The sequence below is a fragment of the Gymnoscopelus microlampas genome, assembly GCF_963454915.1.
Source record: "Gymnoscopelus microlampas genome assembly, chromosome: 17".
Classification (NCBI taxonomy): Eukaryota; Metazoa; Chordata; class Actinopteri; order Myctophiformes; family Myctophidae; genus Gymnoscopelus; species Gymnoscopelus microlampas.
The window spans coordinates 20,635,461-20,659,683 of NC_139954.1; the positions used below are offsets into that span (position 1 = coordinate 20,635,461).

Sequence of the window (24,223 nt, forward strand, 5' to 3'; positions counted from 1 at the left end):
CGTTTTCAAAAACAGGAGTGCCCGGACGAAAAAACAGTTGACGATGATGATGTGAATATATTTTTTGTTGTACCTGTTGTACCACTGATGCTTACACTTCAAAGATGACAAGATACCCCTCATGATAGTTGTGAGAGATGCTTTTAATGAGTTTCACATGACTTCAGACAGAGAGAGAGGTGGACTGTCAGACTAGCATCACTGTCTCTGTGTCTCACACTATACATAAACATTGCAAAGAGTGTCTGAATACACTAGTAGAAAAGGGGAGCCATAAATATTTGACAGATGAAGTCTCCACTTTCATACCCCAAAATAATGTATTTATTATACAAAATAGTAAAACATGTTTCTGCTTTGAAAATAATACTAATAATATTAACAATAATAATAATTACAACAACAATAATAAAAACACAAACAGACAAGACACGAGAATCAATATGATTGTAATGTATGACCCATATTTTTTATGACCTCGATTCAGCAAATGTTTTTGCTTTATTCAATGTCAGAACAGTACCATGTCTCACAACCCAACACAATTTACACACATACACACACACACACACACACACACACACACACACACACACACACACACACACACACACACACACACACACACACACACACACACACACACACACACACACACACTACAGTACAGTACATCCACTGCACTCACTGCTAACTGTATACAAAGGCGTAAGTGATTTAGAGCGTGGTTGATCTACTGGCTCTTAGTGACTGCAACAGGAGATTTGAAAGGGTACTGTGTACTGTGAATGAATAGCAAGCCTCGGGGCGGGGGGGGGGATCACATGGGATTAGACAAGCTGACAGTCAAGGGTGGTTTATGATTGACAGGTCTGCCCTGCCTCCTGCTGCAGCACCATCTCATCCTTGCGGACAGGGAAGGTGTCGACGGTGACAAAGAGTTCGGCAGACGTGATGGGGAACGCGTATCGCTGCTTGTCCATGCCCTGTTTGTCGACCAGCACCATGCTGTAAGATCGCTGTGGAATCTGGAGCAATAACCTAAATATGGTGATATTGTTGTATTATTATAAAATAATTATAGAGCAATGTATTATTAATAATTATTATTATTATTAAATATCATTGACGGAAAAAACGCTGTGCAAGTATAGTACAGCAACTCAGGTCCGTTTCACTAAGAATAGAGGGTTTAAGTGGTTAATTTAACTTTGAGGTTGTAAAAATGGACCCATACTCTTCTACGTGTGTGTGTGTGTGTGTGTGTGTGTGTGTGTGTGTGTGTGTGTCAGGGCTGCCAACATTGGACTGTCAGAATCCAGGAGATTGGTTGGGGGCGTGGCTAGCGGGGGGTCTGGGGGTCCTCCCCCCGATTTTTTTTAACAGAGTAGATGTGTTTTGGTGAATTTCGTGAGTTTGATACTTTTATCAGATTTGCTTTACTAGCATTGGAAAATAATGGGTACAATTTCATCCAATAAAAAAGTAGGCCTACAGAAATTGATTTGATGACTGAAGCAATGTAAGACCCATCTGTAATAATAACCATTCATTACTTAAAAGTTAATATCTCTGTATGATGGCATGCACTGACCACACCCCCAAACCGGGGGGTCTGGGGTTCCTCCCCCAGAAACTTTTGAACGTAGATGTAATTTCCTGTGTTCTGGTGAATTTTGGGAGTTTGATACCAAATCCAGTAGAAAAACCAGAAGAAATTACGATCCAGGAGAGTGTCAGGAGACGTGGTCAAAAACCAGGAGACTCATGCGGGATCCAGGAGTGTTGGCAGCCCTGGTGTGTGTGTGTGCGTGTGTGTGTGTGTGTGTGTATACCTGAGTTGCAGAGCCAGCCCTGGGGTAAGAAGCCTGTGTCGAATACGGCCAATCTGAGCAGGATAAGTCCCAACCAGCTCAATCACTGTCACATGCCTCAGGTCCAGACCACACTGGGCGTGCTGTAAACACCACAGTGAGAAAGAAATCAGACAGAAATCCTGAGCATTGTAATGTGGTGCTATGGTGCTTCCCTGTCATCTGTGGTGTTTCCTATGGTGCTTCCCTGTCATCTGTGGTGTCATCTATACACAAATCCACGGAGCGCTGCCCTGTAGGTGGCGCAGTCATTGCTGCGGTGTCAGACTCGGTCAGCTGCTGCTGCGTGGTGTCAGTCAGCTGCTGTCACTGACTGCTCACGTTACTCTTTTACCTGCTTTTTACTAACTTTTACTAACGCTAACTTTACAAAGATGTACAGAAAAAAGGGACGAAATTGTGTAGTTTATGGCTGCTCCTACAGCCAAGCAGGTAAAGAGTAACGTCAACAGACAGACACATCCGTAGCAGCAGCTGACCGAGTCTGACACCGCAGCAATGGCGGCGCCACCTACAGGGCAGCGCTCTGTGGATTTGTGTATAGTGCTTCATCTATGGCGCTATCTATGGTGCTTCCTATTGGTGCTTCCCTGTCATCTATGGTGCTTTCTATGGTGCTTCTCTGTCATCTGGCTCCTTTTTGCACAAAATGCCACAAATCAAGAACGCAGTTCCCGATTACTGTGTGCATGCACACTCACAGTAGGCCAACGAAGAACCTCCACCCCTTTTTTCACATCGGCCTCATGGTGGCGCTACAACTTGTGCCAGATTACATTTTACGCCATGTTGCGTTTTCTTCAAAACACACATTTTGCTACTACTCCTGCAAATTATGTTCAAAACTCCCACAAACCGGTACACCTTATCCACAGGGTCATGTGATCAAGATGTATAAGTCAGATTTTTCTATGACTGCCTTCCAAAGTTTGTGGGCCCTGGGTAGACAACCTGGCCTGGCGGAGACCTCTGCTCCGAGCACACTTTTCTAGTTCTTTCTGAAAACAATAAAAACGATGGAGCTTGCACGAAAATGAATTTCACCCACTTCTTTACACCTGTAAAATTGTGATTTGACAATAAAGTTAATTCTGATTCAGATTAATTGAGCACAGACCATATTAACGAGGATTCAAAACACCATTAGAGAAAGCTTAGTGAATAATAATGCCTACAAAGTGGAAGCCTACTATTCCTAGCGAGAAAAAAAGTTTCCAGCGGCCTCACATACGGAGAGCAATTTAAAGTTGGGCTGTGTATCACCAAAGGTCAAGCCTTGTAAAGCTGACTCCCATGTAATGGCTTTTGACAAGCAAGGAAAAGTCCAAAATAGCCTTATCAGACATACTGTACAGAATGTATTCATTGCTGTGCCATTTTTTGTTCATTAGGTACTGACACTAGAGTTCCCGTCAATAGAACAACTATTTGTTTATGCATATGTCTAATTTCCTACCTACTTACCAATGTATAGTATGTATCTGTCTTATAAAATGTGTTGGTAAAATCACACAATCGGTTTGATTGATAGGTATGGTATAATAAACATATACCATGGCTATGAAGTCTAATGTCTTTTTACTGTTATACGGTATCACTCCGCAGCTAAAGAAAAAACGTTAGGATGTCAAGAGGAAATTCACAAAAACTTTAAGTGAAGTTCGATCTCCGTGGAGCCTTAACTATAGAGGAGTAGATATCTCAATGTCTCTGGGGAAAAGTCCACCGTTAAAGGATGACACGCAAACACTGTTATGGTGTTCGCATCAAAGGTGTCAGAAACAGCAAAGGACGACAGGCAGAGCTGCACAACAACTGATGAAAACTAAACATACGGTAAATGTTGCATAGCAACAGAATTGTTTGTACAGGCAATTGGGGAGTCAAATTGAAATTGATATTAACAAGTATTTTAATTTAATATAAAAACAACTCTCATTGTCATATCACACCTAAGGGGGTTGTTGACCCCCTCTTTGCATCAGACGGAACAATGCCCCTTAGGTATGATATAATAACAATATACCATGGCCAAGAGTGAGTTATTGCTTAATTGTATCATACTTAATGGCAATTATCTGACGCAAATCCAATTCTGAGCCATCTGGAATCTTCTCACTCCATCTCAGTCTTCCCACCTTCCCACTTGCAACACCCCCCCCCCCCCCCCACCCCCCCTTCTCTCTTCCTCCGGGAGTCACGTCTCACCTGTAGGTTGGTCATCTGGAAGCGGTAGTAGTGATTGGCAGCAGTGGGGGCGGAGATAATGAGAAGCCGGCGTTTCTCATAGAACTGGTCCAGCAGCGCCGCAGCTGTGCGCACGCCCACATTAATGTTCATCGCTGTGAAAACACATAACGGAACATGACAAAACAAGACACAAGGTTAGGCCTAACAGCTGACATACTGTAAGATAACATAACAGAGCAGTATTTTTCATATCAAGGACCCTCAAATTAACATGCATTTGGCCAAAATATTTTTGTACTAGGGATGTCCCTTACAAGATTCGTGTTAAAATGTTTCCAAAATATTCCACATTTTTCAAAAGCTTTTCAAGATAAAAAAAAAATTGCCAATTCAGTGTAACGATAGTTCATGTAGACACGGAAGGCAGAATGTTTATATTCTTCATTCACACTCCCCGGACCCCTCCCCATTCGCTTATACAGTCGTAATCCTTTAAGTCAGTACGTTCAACCTTTGTCTTTCTCATTCGCTTCAAGCCAACTCACTCACGCCCTCATACCCACAGTGCAACACTGGCGGGTCATTTAAGCAGCTTCTGCTCTCTGTTCATTCTACATGCTTAGCTGTCATTGCAGGTTGTACAGCTGTAGGTTTTCAAATACACATTGGTGCGGGTGGTCTCAGCTGTTTTCAAACTTTCATCAACTTGGTTGCTGCAACTCACCAGTAATCACGGATCGTGCTCGTTGTCATTGAATTCAGCTGCAGGAGTGCCGTTCTGATCATGAGTAGCAGTTGTGTTTGGGTGGAAGGTCAGGTGGGGCACGACGCTACACAACGTGGTTCATAGGTGGACGTCAATGGTTCTTTTTAAGTCTGTAACGTTACGTATCCTGGTAATTATCAACACAAGTCGACATCGAGGCGGATCTGCGCTGCGGCCATTCTGTGAACTCAGCCACATCCAAGCTGCAGCAGTTATTTCCTGATCGTCTTCAATGATCTCTCATGCCAGGTGATGCTATAAATCTTCTCTGTGTGTGATCATTATGGAGATAAAGGTTCTTGTGCATGTGATCATGTTTGTTGTGTTAAATAGCGTCGGGTCAGGCAGACGGAGTTTGGCACATACATTCTCACACACAAACTGTTGACAAGTCAACGTGAAGTAACCAGAACCATAGAGGGAGAGAGTTCCGTCACTATTTGATCCCGCTGCGAAGCGGGTTGCTATAGTTCCAATCATTGGAATGTCCCCATTGAGATAGTCAGAGCTTTCTGCTTCCCATTCTTAGTATGGGAGTTTATGCTAGCGTTGTCACTCTCTCACTAGACCACGCTGGGAGTATCCAGGAAGTGGCTTTCAGTAAAGCACTATGGGTATTGTAGTCCATGCAACCGCTTTCATAGTAGGCTATATTAGGATTAGTTTAATTCTACTGTGTGTTAGAGTCATGTGAAGGGGCAAGAGTGATTCTTAACTGAATGGTGGAATTTGCAGGTATTATGGTTATGTTAACTAGGCAGTGTTATGTTAAGCAGGTACTTACTAAACGGGATATTCAAGTATATAATCCACTCAGTGAAGATGTTGATCATTTCTGCTGGGTTATTCAACTCATTTGTCTTAAATTACAGGTAGCTATAATGGCGGATTAGTTTGTAGATGCTCAACTAGATTATTACTGTTGCACCGAGTTTGCTTTTAGAGTTGTTTTCCAAGATCAGTGTAATAAGTTCTTATACTAGAAGTGCTGTTCTGAAGAAACACTGTGGGATATCTAAGGTTGTTTATAGTGTTAAGTATTGATGGTAAAGGTATTAAAGTATTAGTAGTGTTAAAGGTATTAAAGTATTAGTGGTGTTAAAGGTTTAGAGTTAAGTATTAATAGTCTTAAACTGTTCTAGGGTTCTAAGGTTTAATGTGGTAAAAGCGTTAAAGGTTAAGGCCCTAGAGGTTAAAAATGTATAGGTGTTAAGGCACTGTTGTCTTTTTAGAACCGAACTTTGTTTGTAGTTTGGCGCCCTCTAGTGAGACTGGGGTAATTGTACCTTTCTGTTGTGGGTTTGCGCCCCTAGGGGACACTCTAATTGTTTAGTTAATTCAGTTTAGTCTGAGTCTTTATACCATGCGGTCCCAGTGCATCGGCTTATCTTCCCAATTCAGTAATGTGCTTGGAAGTATCGTTGTGAGTAGGCTTTTTTTTTGCAATCATTATGCTGAGATGCTTGTGCATCGTAGCCATGTGGCGTTTGATTATCTTGATTTCCCCAATGCAGAGTTGTGTTTGGCACTGGGCTAATGCTAGCATCCAGGTTGTTTGTTTCATAAATAGCTAATGCTAGTTTCCATTCCTTGTAGCTTTATGCTTGTGTTATTTCATTGGATGTATGTAGTGAGCATTTTATTGGTGCTAACCCTCATGATTGTTTCAGTTTATAAAACTGGTTTTGGAATCTTGGTTTGGAGAGGTGAAATCATTCAAACTTTACACTGCTTCTTATTGTCTCTTTCAAGCTACTGTTAGCTGTGTATTTGTGTACCTCCACACGCGTTGAGGTCAGAACATGGTACTAATTATTCATTAGGTTGGATTGTGATTATATTAATGAAGCACGAATGAACTAATGTGGATGTTATCTTCACTTTTAGCTTAACCATGTCATTGTAAGGGATATTTGCTCATTGCTTGATCTTATTCTGCTTCTGTTTTCTGTTTCATGAGCGACTGCCCATTATGGTGATCCAAGGTTGATGATGGCATGACCTTCTGTCCACCATGGATGCTTGGAATCTTCAGGTTTTCGGTTGCTGCCAGTCTTCATCTTTACTGCAGCGCCATGGTCATTGCACAGCAGTAATCAAGATCACCTCGGTGGTATACCTGGATCTACTTCTGCTGATGCCATGAGAGGCAGGTCATCCATTAATCAAATCTAAAACTCATTCTGTTTAAGTCTTCAAGCCTCGTCGGCTGCTCTCTGCTGGATCTGCGTATCCACTCACTCATTTTCTAAAGGATTCAGCATTTATACAATTCAGGTGTATAAATGTCAAATGGTATGGATTGTTTAATGATATTGGATATCTAAAGTTGAGCTAATTCATGGATGTTCAAGTCACTACTTTCACGTTGGGGTTGTGATATTGTGAAATATCAATTAAATCATGATTTGACTTAAGAGTAGCGGTGGATCACTCGGCTCATGCTTTGAACGCAGTTAACTGTGAGAAGTTATGTGAATCGCAGGACACATTGACCATCGGATTAAGCTTTTACTAAGTGGAGAAGTGGAGAAAGGAACTATCTAATGTAGATATTGTTCGGAATTAGTTCTATCAGCATTCTATGGGTTCTTATGGGAAATACTTTGCTTGTGCTGAAAGCTCACACGTTCAATTAAACACTGTAAATCAGTAATCATCCTAATGGAATATCATTTATTGTAAGAACTGATACAGCTTTTTATCCGTTCTGTTCTATGTTCTGCTACCTGAAATGGCGGTTAATCCTGGAGGAAATGATCCTGTTCGTCATGGATCAATGGATGATGGGAAGGCATGTCAAGGGCGTGGTTGCTGCCAGGCTGCGTACAGTGTGCCAGCTACGTGGATTCTGCCCCACGCGTATACTCCTCACTTCTTTCGGATCGGCCCAGCAACCTCAGCAGCTTCGTTGGTTTCTGCATCCACTTAAAAGCCATGGGTCGCTGGTCGTCTGCTGCCTACGAACGCTATATTCGTTTAAATACGGATGAAATTTTTGCAGCTCAAAAAAGCCATGAGTGTTATGTGTGATCAATTATGGGATTATTCAGGAGTTGCATAATTGATCGTGCGTTAAGTATTGCTCTCGTCAGAGCGCAGGTTGGGGGTCAGGTAAAACACTTTAGCATCGGTCGTGTTATGGTCTCACTATAGTGTGGTATTATGATGTTATGGTAAACTTATAGCATCGCTTGGTCTTCATGTATGCTCAGTGGTTTAGGTTGGTAGTGGTAAGAAAGGTTAACTACTAAGGTTGGTCGTGTTTGGTCTCACGTATACCTAAATGTGGTAGGCTAAATTAATAAGCATTGGTCGTGTTTGGTATCACGTATGCTTAATTGTGGTACTAGAATAGTAGGTTGGTAAATTGAAGATGGGTGGTAAACCACTAGTAGCATGGTCGTGTTGGGTCTCACGTTGCTACAGTGGTATTAATGGTAGGTACTGTATGGTAGCCACTAGTAGCATGGTCGTGTTGGGTCTCACGTTGCTACAGTGGTATTAATGGTAGGTATGGTAGCCACTAGTAGCATGGTCGTGTTGGGTCTCACGTTGCTACAGTGGTATTCCATTAAGCATGGTCGTGTTGGGTCTCACGTTGCTTAATGGTGGTTTAGAAGGTAGGTTTAGCATGGGTAATCCACTAAATAGTATATTCCGTCTATATCAGGTCACCGCTTGGGCAAGCGCGACTTGCCTTATAGGGTTCGCATTGCTGCCATCATATAGAGGGAATTTGACATTGCTGTCTATACACATAGTAGTTCATAATTTCATGGGCATCTCGGTATGCATTTAAAGGAAATGTGTCATTGCTGACACTCACATAGTTAATTCATGTAGCATATTTCATTTATATCAAAGGGAGTTAAATGAAATTGCATCTCTCTTGATGCTTTTACTGATACACAATGGTAGGCATGGTAAATCAGTTAAGCATTGGTCGTGTTGGTCTGCATTGGTCGTGTTTGGTCCCACGGATGCGTAATGGTGGTATTAGATGGTTGGTCGTGTTTGGTCTCACGGATGCGTAATGGTGGTTTTAGATGGTAGATATGGTAAACCATTAAGCATTGGTCGTGTTTGATCTCACGGATGCATAATGGTGGTATTAGATGGTAGGCATGGTAAATCACTTAAGCGTTGGTCTGCATTGGTCGTGTTTGGTCTCACGGATGCGTTATGGTGGTATTAGATGGTAGGTATGGTAAACCATTAAGCATTGGTCGTGTTTGGTCTCATAGATGTGAAGGGCATATATGGCTATGCATTTAAAGGAAATGTGTCATGCTTGACACTCGCATAGTTAATTCATGTAGCTTATTTAATTTATATTAAGTGGATTTAAATGAAATTGTGTCACGCTTGATGCTTTAAATGATAAACATTCTCATATAGTTTAAGGTGTGGCTCTGTATTGGCTCACTGCAAGTGAGCGCGTGTTGGGGGTTTTGTGATTGAAGATCTGTGACATTTTTGCACAGGGAATCTTTAATATCACAAGAGCAGAGTCACACCGCCAAACTTGAATGCAATATCATTGCAATATGGTAAATGGTTAATAAATGGTAAATGGATAATTAATGGTCTGGTTATTTCTGAGCTGAAGTGTCTAAATGAAATTCAGTGTAACGATAGTTCATGTAGACACGGAAGGCAGAATGTTTATATTCTTCATTCACACTCCCCGGACCCCTCCCCATTCGCTTATACAGTCGTACTCCTTTAAGTCAGTACGTTCAACCTTTGTCTTTCTCATTCGCTTCAAGCCAACTCACTCACGCCCTCATACCCACAGTGCAACACTGGCGGGTCATTTAAGCAGCTCTGCTCTCTGTTCATTCTACATGCTTAGCTGTCATTGCAGGTTGTACAGCTGTAGGTTTTCAAATACCCTCCACCTCCCCGGCCTCCTCCCTGTGGCATTTAGTTCATATTGTTATAGGTTTATTCTGTGTTTTGTACTGTGGTTCTCTGGATTATACTATGATTCTGTGTATTGTACTGTGGTTCTATGGATTGTACTATGATTCTGTGTTTGTACTGTGGTTCTATGGATTGTACTATGATACGTGGTAGTTTAATTAGGCATTGAAGGTTCAATGTTTATGTAAAACTGTATTTATGCTATGCTCTGGGGGTTTTGTGATTGAAGATCTGTGACATTTTTGCACAGGGAATCTTTAATATCACAAGAGCAGAGTCACACCGCCAAACTTGAATGCAATATCATTGCAATATGGTAAATGGTTAATAAATGGTAAATGGATAATTAATGGTCTGGTTATTTCTGAGCTGAAGTGTCTAAATGAAATATATGTTATGTTTAAGTGGTTAAATACATTTTGATGCAATATTCAGAAACATCTTGCTGAGGATCCCCATGGAGCCCCCTCAAGGACCTCACTTTGAGAACCGCTGCCATAGAGTGTGGGTCCATCCACCATGAAATACCATTTGAGGTCAGTATTTGCTGAGGGGTTATTACATAAGATGTGAGCAGCAAAACACTGTCATAACCCTCAGACAGCAAACCACTTATAGTGTACAGGTGTCATAGAGGGAGCTAGTCGATGAATGCGGGGCCGGTATTGATGAAGTAGATGTTTCTAATCGATAGACATCGTGCTATGACACAGAAGACAGACCCCATTTTCACACCCACTGAACCACTCAATTGTAACCACTTTAGCATGGGTAAACAAAGGGCGAATGTGCACTCAGTGTACATTTAACCCATTAAAACCAGAAGACCACTGTGTCATCGTTTCGATTTTAGCTATATTTTAACCACTTTAACCATTATTTTATATTTTGGCTATTCAAAAATAGCAGTGCCGTGCTATGAGCTTGTCTGCTATTTTTGAAAAATCATGAAAAATTGATGCAAATCTTTGAATATATATGTGGGAACCCAGGTGAACTGTGCACCCACTGCACCTGACTTAATCACATGACCAGGAAGTATAAAAGCCTAGCTCCTCCCAGTAGCGAGCCATTTGTCTCTGCTGTAGGCTGCATGGTTCATGCAGGGAGAAGGAGAACACATGGTAGGCCAAAAACTGAACGTTGTAGATCTGCTACTTTGTGCGACCCTTTTGTTTGTTGCAGCTAATGCTAATGTTAGCTTATTGTTTGAGCACATGTTACTGCTGGCTTTTGTTTGTTTGTTTGGTTGCCTATTTTCTGTTGAGCACATGGAGGCTCCCCATGCTCTTTAGCACTTTAATTTAGCCAACATCATTGTGTGTTATTATCTTATTTTAATGCATTTATTTATTATTTCAGTTTTACAACTGAAGTGACCTCCTGTGGTGTCTGTTCTGTCTGCCCTAACTGGAGACACGGGTAAAGCAGTATACATTTTATGCATTGCCTCTTTGTGTATTTTAATGTATTTTAGTTTGTAACATCACTGTCTTCTTATATACAGCAGCTCTGGTGTTGAGGTTGCCCCCCTTGCCTTGGCCTTGCATTGTGTGCACAGTTACTGCAACACAAAGTAGGTTTTAAGCTGTTTGTTCTTTTAATGATTTGAATATAGTGTTTTATTTAGTGTGATACTAGGGCTGGCAACTAATGCGCTTTGTTTGTTTCCTTAAAAGGGACCACACCGGCCACTGTTTTCCACTGCTAATTTACTCTTTTTGTTTTGTTTATTTGAGCCATCTAGCCAAGGTACATTGTAGGCATAGGTTTTAACATTTATCCATATTGGCATATCTTAACTGTTTCTCTCCTCTGTTCTAGTTTAATTTGTGTAACCTGTTCAAGGCCGGGTCCGCCCTGCTGCACACGGCTTTCCTCTCAGCTTGGGACTGCACTGGGGACCCCTTTGGTTTTTATTGGTGTGTATTGATATAACCTGGCACTGCATGTTTTGTATTTGAATTTTGTATTTATATTGCATGATTTCTTTGAGGCCAGGCCTGTCCCATTTTCTTTTCCCCTCGTTATTTTGGTATTCACTGTGTGCACGGGCCGACCCGCCCTTCCTTAGACTGCGAGAGGTAACTGTTAGATTGCCATTTTAATACTAAATACCTTGCCTTAAGGACCTTAATTGTCGTGCTAGTTTGTAATAGACAACAGTGATGTGTTTTGTAATTTCATGGTAATAAAGTTGTTATATTTTTCCACAAACTGCCTCTAGTAAAGTAATTGTTCCTGTTTAAGGGAAGTTGAACAGTGTAAGGTTTAGGGGTTCTTCCTGCCCCCTCTACAAGCGGGAGGTGGCGTAGTCAGGCATATTACAGTATTACTACTCAGTTACTACATATATATTTGTAACGAACATTTTTAACTCAAATCTTCCCTTCTGGGGGTCTTTTGAGACCTTGACATGAGAAGGTTTGAGAACCACTGACATAGAAACGTACGTTTTTCTGAAAACTGTTCGGCTTCAGGGTTAACTGAGTGTTAATTTATCTCAGAGTGTACATTACTGAGTGTATATTACTGACGATTGTAAGTGTGTGTGTGTGTGTGTGTGTGTGCACGCGCGTGATTGCGTGCATATGGGTCTATAATACATACGTGTACAAGTGGTCTCTATGCCGGACCAAGTGAGCGCAGACTGGCACACCCTGGCAGCGCTTCCCGCGAGGTCGAAGCCACCCATGCACTTGAAGTCACACGTGGCACCGTAGTTGTCCCCTTCACTGTCACACTTCATGTAGCCATTGTCTGGCGCGAAAAGGGGGCCACAGCGGCGTACTGCACAGGACAGGAGTGACTCACATGAGACACAGCACGGGGACGGGGAAACGACAGGACCAGGAAATGCTATGCTAAAGGCTAATCATTTATATCGCACAATGACATAAATAGCTGACTTTTTTGCTCCCACTTTAGTCGTTATGTCATTCCAATTCTCTCCCATGCAGTGTCACAGTGAACTCCTACTGTTTGGCCTTGGGGAGGGTGTAGACTACCACGTGTTTGCTCCAATACACGTGAAGCGGCTTAAGCCAGATGTTTTTTTTTTTTTCACTTGACAGTGGGCAGTATTTGTTGGGCAAGACAGTTTTTCCCCATAACTTTACACCCCTTGGGGCAACCACCACATTGCAATGTGGAAAACGGCAGGACTGCAGTATGTTACATTATTTATTTATATATGTATGTACACACACACACACACACACACACACACACACACACACACACACAGGGGTGGAGGTTCTTCATGTATATATACTGTATAATGTATATATGTATAGACATAGATATACATATATATAGATATACATATATAGATAGATATAGATATACATACTTATATATGTATGTATGTATATATACTACATATATAAAAAAAACGAAAGACCTCCTCTGTGACTCTGTGATGCTGCAGGGCTTTAAGAGCTTTACCTCGTACTCTGATAGAAAAGCGGCAGGATGCTTTGTTCCCCGCACGATCAAAGACAGTGTAGGACATCTTATGAAGCCCCTCCAGGAAATCTGACTTGGAAGGCTTCCCTTTCAGAATAACACTGTAGAAAAGAAAAGAGTTAAACCAGTGCAGAATAACAACAGACGGAGCATAATGAAGCGAAATGGGAAATGAACAACTTGGCATGGGTAGAGTGGGGGGTGGGATAGGTTAAAGGTGAATTATCTGACTGACTCTGTGAGGATTCCATCTGCTGTGTCCATGCCCTCTGGGGTGTCCCAAGTCACCCTCGCCGTTAGCTTTCCTGGCTCTGCCCACTTATCCTTCACATTGGGGCACTTGATCACTGGAGGATCCTCATCTGCGGAGAGAAATAGACGTGAATAGATATGACGGTTTGATAGGATGAAAATAATTTGATGAAAGAAAGGTCAACAGAGATGATGTTATTAAGAAAAAACGAATTATAAAAGGAAGCGAAAGATTTCTGACATTTTAATGAAAAATACAGTGAAACATTTGACGCCCAACTGACATAAGCTTGAAATGTTCCCTAAAAGACAATTATTCTGTCTCGCTACAGTAGAAGCTGAAGGATCTGACAGGTTGAGAGCTCTATGGGTCTACACCAGTGCACTTAAACCCTATGATTACCTTTATCAAGGCTGTAAGACTGTTAAGCCATGCATGTGATAGCATAAACACAGTCATTATACTCTCCCAGAAAATAGTGGTTGTTTTGAGGCTCCGCCTGCATTTTTCAGGTTGGAAAACTAAGGTTGAAAGCGAGTCATCAGTTCCTGGTGGTGACGGCAAATCAACCATGCGTGCCTACATTTGTCTTGTACAATTACTGAGCTAATTATTTAGTGAGGTATGAGGGATTATCTTTGCAGCAGGCCCTCATCCAATAGGCTTGAGACGCTCAAGCTCTGACCAGCACTCCAGTTATGTGGATACCAAACCGCTTTTAAAGGTCTTTAACCCATTAAGACCAGGAAAGCATCCCAGTCTTGTACACACGTACACACACACATCATATATATAAATCGATATATATATATATAAATACATATATAGATACACACGATATATATAAATAATTTTAGATTTTAGCTAAAAAGCATGGTTTTATACTTTGGCTACTTTGGTCCCTGGAACTAAATATTTTGAGATGGGGGGCCAAATACATATACGTTTGGGGGTCCTTCACATGAAAAGGTTTGAGCACAACTGATATAGCAACATACGTTTTTCTGAAAACTGTTTTAGAAGTCATTTGTAGAATCGGCCTCAAGTCTTGGGTTAAAGGTCTTATATAAATTGCTCGTTTACACAGCCGGTTTCCATGGTGCAGCCTAGACATTTATCTCCTTTATGTCAGTTAGAATTCAGACAAACAACAATTCGGAGTTATCATTTAGTTCCTGCAGTCTGCTGAGTTGCCTGCAGGCTAAATTCTTCTGGCTGAATAACAGTGCTGGGCTTCTAGCTGTGCACACATGCGTGTGTAGAACAGTAGAGTCAACAGTATAATGCTTGCACATTGACACGCACAAATCTAACACACACATTATTATTATTATCAGCTCAATGGTTCTCAAACTTTTCAGGTCGCGACCCCCCCAAAAAATTCCCCCTCCCTGACAAGCACTTGGAATTGTTGGAGTTGATGCATTACATTTAGTTTGACTCCTTTCCACAGAGAAATATTGTGAAAATAGCCGATCTACATGCTCACAACGCTTGTGTTGTGAGCATGTAGATGGGTTGGATATTTGCATCTTTCCCAGGTAATATTTCACAATTTGGCCATTTTTTTCAATTGTTTTATTGTATAGTTGGTTGTATAATAGTCTTAGTAATAGTAATAGCTTTTTTTTGTTTTTATTTGTTAAAGCTTAAGATCTTAAGGTCTTACAAAATACTGTAAGTTGGTTTATTTACTGTTGAGTGATAAAACAATGAGCTAATCATCTGGGGACCCCCCCAAAATCCCCCTGGGGATCCCGACCCACAGGTTGAGAACCACTGTTTTAGCAGTATCTATCAGTGTATTAAGGTCTGTCTGCCATGCCTTTAACCTTCTGTAGTTTTTAACCTTTACAGGAAAGCCCACCACAAAACCTCATAGGGTTTCGTTCCCTTCTAACCATAACCGATTTAACCCAATCCTTTCCCTGACCTTAACCATTAGTAGAACAGAAGAGTCATCGGACGATGCAAGGAGATTCATGAGTTAGCCTTTCCCAAACCTGATCCTAACCTTATGAAACTACAATGAAATCAAATTGGTGGCAACAATTTTGTCCCCATAGACATTTGTCATCAAGTAACTGGCTTGATGTCCAAAATTTGCCCCATGTCTATTTGCAGGCCAGGTCACAGAAGCACACACATGCAAATCACACACGACCAAACCCCCAGACTTACCAACACAGGTACTGTCTCTAGCACTCCACATCTTGTTGTGCTGGCAGACTGTGGTTTTCTGCCCCTTTAGAATGTACCCGGGAGAGCAGAAGTACTCGCATCGGGAGTTGAAGTAGGAGCCATCCGAACACTTGTAGCCCCCATTAACAGGCATGTTCAGCTTTTGACATCGGACCTCTGTGGGAGGGCACACAATTTGTACTTAATGTTAACTTGTCTCACCGCAACCACTAGGACGCTAGGGTTCAAGTGGTTAAGTCATGTTAAATGCCTCATTTAATTCAGTTCTCTTGTGAATGTGTGTACATGTGTCCATGAGTGTGTTTTTGCACATGCATGTGTTGTGTGCGTGTGTGTACATGTAGAAGAGGGTCAGGGTCAGGGAGTATGTGTCCCGTTATGTGTATGCGTGTGCGTGTGTAGTTGCATACATGTGTGATCAGATGATGATGATTAGGTCTCACCTCTACAGGCGTAGTTAGAAGACCAGTGTTTACTGGCCATGCACACCACCTCAGAGCCCTCCACCTCGTAGCCTCGTTTACAGCGGATCTTACACCGCGCTCCCAGCACATTCTTGTAGTGCTCTCCTCTGGGAGATCGACAGCTCACGTCACCATGCTTCACCTTAATGGGAGCACACCATGGGGTCCCTGAACAGGGACACTTTGTAGTTACTGAACAGATGAAACAGAATATTTGACAGGTGGATTCTCTACGAGGAATATACTGTAGCATTGTTTTGTTTGTTTGTTTGTCTCATGTTGCTCCAAGCTCAAGCAAACACACCAGGGATTAAAGTTAATTTGACCAACGTTACCTATTTACCACACTTGCATTTCATTGCTTGTACCTGCATGAGTAGTGACAAATAAACTTTATTCTTGAAATGCTAAAATCAATATCTGCAGTCTATCCAGTCTAAATCAGGTAGTTATAGCATCCTCAGTCAAAATTACTTACCTGTGGATTATGAGAACATAAAAGGACATCTATTATGAGACGAAAGAGTGTACTGTACTGTACTGTACTGTACTGTACTGTACTGTACTGTACTGTACTGTACTGTACTGTACTGTACTGTACTGCATATGAAAACCCACCCATCAACTGCGCACAGACTGATACAGTGGATTTGTCATTACCTTATCTGCTCGTAGCTGACTCTCTTGAGAAAACATCTGATAAAAAGCGTGGAGAGCTTTTGTGTTTCCAAATGTGTGTGTGTGTGTGTGCGTGCGTGTGCGTGAGAGCGAGAGAGAAAGAGAGCGCAGAGAGAGTACAGCTGCTTATTGGCACTTCTCACTAGTGATTTAATGTATCAGCCATCTCTTTATGGCTCTGACCCTGAATCCATTTCCATTTTAGAACAATAATGATTGAGGGATAAAGATCTATCAGTGGTGAGTTTGCCTTTAACTTTTGCCGGATCTCTACAATTCTTGTTAGGGATGCCAAGTTTGAGGGGCCACAAGGTTTGTATTCCATGCAGGGAAATAAAATCTGCAGCCCATTTCTCGCTGGCTTGGGACACACATTCACCCTACCCTATCCACCCTGTGGACCTACATAAACAGACACACACGCACACACACACACACACACACACACACACACACACACACACACACACACACACACACACACACACACACATATGCAGAACAGAATGCACACTCGCTTAGGCTAACCTCCATTTGGAAGGGAGATGAGTATTCATAACAGTGGCATGGGCCTTCTCCTCTCACTCTCTCTATCTCTCTCTCTCTCTGTCTCTCTCCCTGCATGTGTGTGTTGGCAATGGCTCCACAACCGTTGGGTAAGAGAAAATAATACTACATTCAAGTTTTACACAAGAGAATGATCGAGAGTTTGGTTTGGCCTGGAAGATAATGTTCTGTGTCTAACGGACCCTAGAATTAAAAGCTAGAAGTCATTTTGACATACTGTATTTGTGTCAGTTTGTACAACTACCTGATGAATTGTTTTATGCTACTATTATGCAACTATTATTTACATTGCTAAAGTGTGTGCACACTATAAGAGGCACTTGGGGGGTGGGGGGCAGATGACCTTGACTTGCATAAGACGAAATGAAATGCTCCTGCTTTGTGAAAAACCAGAGTGAATTTATTGTTCAGTCCGTGGAACGAGTGTCTGTGTCCGTTAAAATCTAAATGAACATATCACCTTTATATCTACGAGAATACCAGTCTTCATCGTCTCCATAGGCTTGCTGTCCCGACCCTAGGAGGAAAAGAAGAGGGAAAAAGCAACAGCTAACTGAAAAAAAGAGCTTGGCTGCATTCAAGATGTTTAGCAATGTTTGAAAGCATTGTCTTATCTTACTGTGTCCTGCAGGGCCTGTACTGCAAAACAACATAAAAAGAGACAGAGTTGGCAGAGCAAAGCATTAGCAGACCATTCATCCAAAATGAACAGAGAGGATCTCATGGACAAGATGGAGACAGAGGATAAAGCTCAAAAAGATGCTTTCCTTTCCAGCTGGTCTTGCAAAAATGAATCTGTTTCATAACAACGATTCACTTTGTTCAATCCAGTGGTCTCCCAGTAATCACACTTGTGTTCATTGGAACTAGGAGTAAAGGTGTTTTGAAACATGCACAGCACTGTACTTCAAAGTCTGTTTCAAGCTGCTGTCTCCTGTTGCTGAGGAGTTATAACCATAACTTATACTTACTGTGCACTGCTGTCTGTGCCAACAGTGTTACACTTTGTAGTCCAAAAACCCAGAAGTGAATTAGCATGGGCCCCATCTTCACCAGATTTCCAATGTGTTTCTTCCCATAGGGTTTTTGATGCAGAAAATAAGGTTTTATATATTATACAATATATACTAATACAGTAGATTATCCACATGGCTTGAGGTTCAAAAATCATAAAACGTGTGATTTGTAGAGATTATCTTCTTGAACAAAAACGTTGTTTTGCAAACAAGCTTATTTTCAGGATGTATCCAAAACCCAAAGCTAAATATTCCATTGGAAATCTGCAATGGAATTCCATGGCGGAGGTAACTTCTGGGTTGGCCTACAAAACATGATCCCTGTAACACTATATTGGGTTGTCCTTTGGTCAGCAAACTTCCTTTTAACAATTTAAACAGCAGAATAACCTACATTATTGAAATGCTAAAAACTGAAGTCCTGAAATTGAAGTCTTTGGTGGGGATTTCAGGGAGAGGCTGAAACAGGAGGCTTGTGGATGGGTGAATCAATTCTCCCAGATGTTTGGGGAATTGTGATCACTGATGAGTAGTGAGAATTCACTAGGAGGAAGGGATAGGGGAGAGACTGAGGGGCAGGAAGTATGGTAGTGGAATCAGGAAATGGGCAATGAAGGAGTTAAGGGGGGGAGGAGATTTGTATTGGCCCCAGGATGTTAGCTATGAAACCCCAGTGTGAATGTGTCCTCTGTTCAGCATCCATGATGGGCACAAGCGAGGAGTGTTCCAGTTCCACTACTACGAATGGCCACAACTCCTGGCGTCACAAACATCAGACACCAGGGTGTAACTCCAGGGTTTAACGTTCCCAATTCTCATCTTCTTCAATCTTCATCATCATCTTCTTTCAAAAAAATACAAGATGTCTGGCTTAGATGCCACAAATCAACACACACACACAACCCCCCCCCCCCCCCACACACACACACGCACACGCACACACACACACACACACACACACGCACATGCACACGCACACGCACACACACACACACACACACACACACACACACACACACACACACACACACACACACACACATAAAACAGTTGAGGTTTGAGCAGTTGAGTTACACAGCATGGTTTCTACTAAGCAAAACCACGTAATAGTGAGTCAGATTTAGCCGTCTAAGGGGAAAACCTTGCATCCCTGGCATTCAAGACAGCCTCCATAGAGGAAATGGGGGAAAGATATGGAAAACTAATTACAGGTGTGTGTGTGTGTGTGTGTGTGTGTGTGTGTGTGTGTGTGTGTGTGTGTGTGTGTGTGTGTGTGTGTGTGTGTGTGTGTGTGTGTGTGTGTGTGTGTGTGTGTGTGTGTGTGTGTGTGTCTGCATGCATGCGTGTGCGCCCATGTGAGTATGTGTGTGGGTGGTTGTGCGTGTGTGCGTGCATGTTTGTGTTCATGAGTCAGAGAGAGACATAGACAGTAGACACTGTCTGTGATGTATTGTAATACTGTACATACTATATATACAGTATATGTATAGAGAGAGGGAGAGAGAGAGAGAGAGAGAGAGGGGGGTAGGGGGCGAGAGAGATTTTTTATTCATCCCCTGAAGTTCAACATTTCTTACAACCAATCTATGCCAGCACATTGATCAGCCAAATAAAAAGGTGACACATGTTTTTTGCATGCAGGCAGGTTATAATGGCTGCAGGGTACATATGCTGGGATAACTAGGCACACAGCAGTTGGCACAGTGCAACACTTTAATCTAAATGCAGAGTAATTATTAGAGGACATCTGCCCTGGGCATGACCAGTAATAGCATTGACTAATAGCAGATTTTCAAAGTTATGTAATGAAAACAAAACAAAACAAAACAAAACAACAACATCGTCTACAGTGAACAGATTCCAGCTAATCTTAAATTTCTGCTCAATCTACAGCCACAGAAGAAATATGTCAAACCATATTTCCACAGAGACCGAGCAGAGGTAAGCAGGTTAGCTACCCCCCTCCACAGGTAGGCTCTACAATGTCGAGCACCAAATTCGACTACCCCTTTCAAACCCATATCTCCTCTCACACAAAACATGATGACTTTAAAAAGCTGTCAAGTAACAACCATATCCAGAAGTGCAGGGATGTAACTGGGTCGACATTCGACAACATAACATATTCCAATAGTGTATTTAAAAACAACCAAACAGCACAAGATTTCCTCCTGTACCTTTATGTGTTCACCTTTGATTTCCAGCTAAGCTCGGCCAGATCCAAGACCAAACTAATATGAATGAACTGCATGTTAATCTACATCAGTATTTTCACCTCAGATAAATCTGTCAACATGCTGAGGTGTGTCCTCTGAGAGAGTAAAATACATTTGAATGTTAATGGGGTAGGCAGGAATGACGCCCACCTACTCGCCAAACCTCTGGGGGTGAATCAGTGTAAAGTTAGCAATGGCTGATATTCCTGTAATAGGAATTTCCATCACAAAAAAGCTAGTTATGAACAATGAGGGAATATAACTACGAGTAATTACAGCATATGAAATACTGAGTGGCTATCTCCCTCCTTCTATTCAACATCACATAATTACAGAGCAAGTTGCATGATTCTTTTTGTAACACCTAATGATGATGATTATTGAATAATTCTCTTTTTTTTTTGCATACAAGCATGCCTACCATTCTGTTCCTTAACCAATTGTGTCTGGATACACTCTGGTCTTGACTTCTCCATCACTCTCTCTCTCTCTCTCTCTCTCTCTCTCTCTCTCTCTCTCGTTTTATCAGTGACACACTCCTGCAGAAAAATTAAAGTAACTGTTCTCCAGTGATATGGGGCTTACTGGCAGTTATTTCCCTTGGTTACATCACACAGTGTTGGAGTGACCTACACAGACCCACATCGTTACGAGAAACCATGGAAACTATCACCAGTCTTTCACTGTGTAAGCAGGAATGCAGTCCACAGACCAAGCAGTAAAGCACTGAACCCAATGGTTTCCAGTTCAAAAAGTGGCTCTCTGTGGAGTACCTACTTCAAAAGCCCACTACTAGCTGATTTTATGGTCTCCAAAAAGCACATAACCATATTAAATTACAGGTATACCTGGATCTCAAGCATTTCATTCAGCTGCCACCCACTTCTTTAGGCATGCACACACACAAATGATAATGGTCTAATTGACCCCCTGAACAAACACAGAAGTAAAATAAACTCCTTGTGAATACTGTACGCGCGCGCGCACACACACACACACACACACACACACACACACACACACACACACACACACACACACACACACACACACACACACACACACACACACACACACACACACACACACACACACACACACACACACACACACACACACACACACACACACACACACACACACCAATGACCAGTCAGTTTGACAAGCTGTGTTACCCCGTCAGCATAAATCTACCTAGCGGCTTGTTTTCATGTTTCAGCCTGTATGATCATACAACCATAGTGAGCCACACTCCACCGCTCTACAAGGAATATGCTTGTATATTGTGTGTGTGCGCGCGCACACACACACACACACACACACACACACACACACACACACACACACACAGATGGAATTATGTGCTGCAGACATATCCAAACTTCATCCCTGTCCCATCTTTGAAGTCATTTCAGCCTCATACTGCTTTCCAATGGCTGCGTTTCAACAAAGGCAACAGTCCCTGTTTATCTTTGAATTAATCCATCTGGAGAACCTGTGTGGATGTTTTCCATGTGTTGGATATTAGGCTACTTTCTGCCCTCAGAACATTTTCCTGTAAGTAGGCTTAAATTCATAATATCATTAATTAGATAGATAGATAGATAGATACATATGTGTTTGGGGGTCCTTCACATGCAAATGTTTAAGAGGGAGAGAGAGAGAGAGAGAGAGAGGGGGAGAGAGAGAGAGAGAGAGAGAGAGAGAGAGAGAGAGAGAGAGAGAGAGAGAGAGAGAGAGAGAGAGAGAGTGAGAGAGAGAGAGAGAGAGAGAGAGAGAGAGAGAGAGAGACTGATAGCAGGAGGGGGAGAAAGACCATGTTGGAGGAAGGTAGCCTACAATTGTTTACGTTTCAATATTTACTCAGCATCCATACACATAAAGTAGCTAAGGCAAACTAAGAGAGTTTTTAAGTCACACAGATTGTGATTTTCAAAACGACTTGATATGACATGACTTCGCTGTACATTATCTCAATTTTGTACAATAAAGTCGCTATCTGCAGTAGCCAGGCCTATAACTATTAACAAAGTGAGGTTTTAATTTACACAGATCCAGGTTTGAGATATTCAAAACGACTTGGCTGTATTTATCTCAAGTTTGAACAAGTGGCTCATGTGTAACTAAAAATGATCAGACTGGAGTGTAAAACTCGCTGGCCTCACTGGTTACTCGTTATTCATTCATACTATTAACAGAGTTCTCTGCAGAGAGAGAACATCCCCCAGATGCACACTGCAACAGTGGTGCAAAGTAACTAAGTACATTTACTCAACTGTAACTGTAATTTTTTAGGTAATTTTACTTTACTGGAGTATTTCCAAATGTCAGTACTTTTACTTCTACTCCACATCTCAGAGGCAAACTTATACTTTTACTCCACTACAATTATTTGAAAACTTTAGTTATAGTTACTTTGTAGATTTTGATTATAATTACAAAACATACACTAACCACTTCAGCTTTAGGCTATTTTCTAAAGATTTGTTTACATTTTGAACATTCTGCATAATAAGTACTTTTACTTTTGTTACTTTAAGTATATTTTGATGCCAGCACTTTCTACTCTTTGTACTCAAGTAAATTCTGAATACCAGACTTTTACTTTCTACATTGAGGTATTGACACTTTTACTCAAGTAAAACATTTGAGTAGCCTACTTCTCCCACCACCGCATTGCACTCCCCCCCGCTTTCAGCCCCCTCCACGTAAACAGAAATGTGGTTCACCAAAATGTAGCGGTAAAGTAAACACAAGAAACTTCAACGTGTAACATAAAAAAGAAGAAAGTGGTATGTACACTTACCAGATGATAGAAATAAAAGCAAGCCTTATAGGCTGGAGCAAGTTTGGCCAACAAATATTTATAAATTCTAAACGAACAGATAAAAACAAATCGATTTTGTTTTTTTCATTATTCTGGACTCAAGTATGGTTAATCGTCAAAGAGTTTGCCAATCCTACCTTCATACCCAGAGCAGAAGCAAATCTGGACAAGCACGAGCAGCAGCGGCCAGATGTCCATATTCAGACGCGGGACGCTCTTCAACAACTGAAACTAAGTAGAGCCTACAGGAAAACTTCCAACGCATTCCTACTTTCCAAAGGCCCGCCTCTTGCTGCAGCAGAAACACGAGAGAGGATATTCCTCCTAATAGACTAGAGCAGGGGTCTTCAACGTTTTTCAGGCCAAGGACCCCTTAGCTGAGAGAGAGAGATGAAGCAGCAAGGAATGGTCCCCCCCCTACATTGTGTAAATTGTGTTGCAGATTACACATTTTCATAGATAGTTTCATAGACTTGTTTGCACTGTCATCAGTGTATGTTGGAGTCGTGTTAAAGTGTATTTTGTCTCCGCCAGGCTGAAGGCATGGCCGAGACTATGTTTTGCACCCTGTCCGTCCATGAGTCCATCTGTGATCAGCTAATCTCCGGCACAGTTGGCTTGATCACAGTGAAACATGTGCACAGACTGCACACACACTCCCTGGATGCCAGAGCTGAACCTCTGACCCAAATTCTTCACATGGGCCTGTTATAGCGCCACAAGGAGGCAGATTTTTGCAAAACACATATTTAGGACTCCTTCAGATTTTGACC

General features: G+C 41.8%; 1 protein-coding gene across 1 annotated transcript; it reads right to left on the reverse strand.

Moving 5' to 3' along the window:
* Positions 1-136: 136 nt before the first annotated feature.
* On the reverse strand, positions 137-23,678 carry srpx (sushi-repeat containing protein X-linked). The gene is made up of 10 exons (XM_084083614.1): positions 23,588-23,678; positions 17,852-17,908; positions 16,126-16,314; positions 15,662-15,838; positions 13,463-13,589; positions 13,207-13,328; positions 12,370-12,549; positions 4,083-4,216; positions 1,836-1,957; positions 137-1,041 (listed from the first exon to the last, which is right to left on the reverse strand). The coding sequence occupies exons 1-10, from the start codon at positions 23,646-23,648 to the stop codon at positions 858-860; spliced, it is 1,353 nt and encodes a 450-aa protein (XP_083939740.1). The 5' UTR covers positions 23,649-23,678; the 3' UTR covers positions 137-857.
* Between the last annotated feature and the right edge of the window lie 545 nt (positions 23,679-24,223).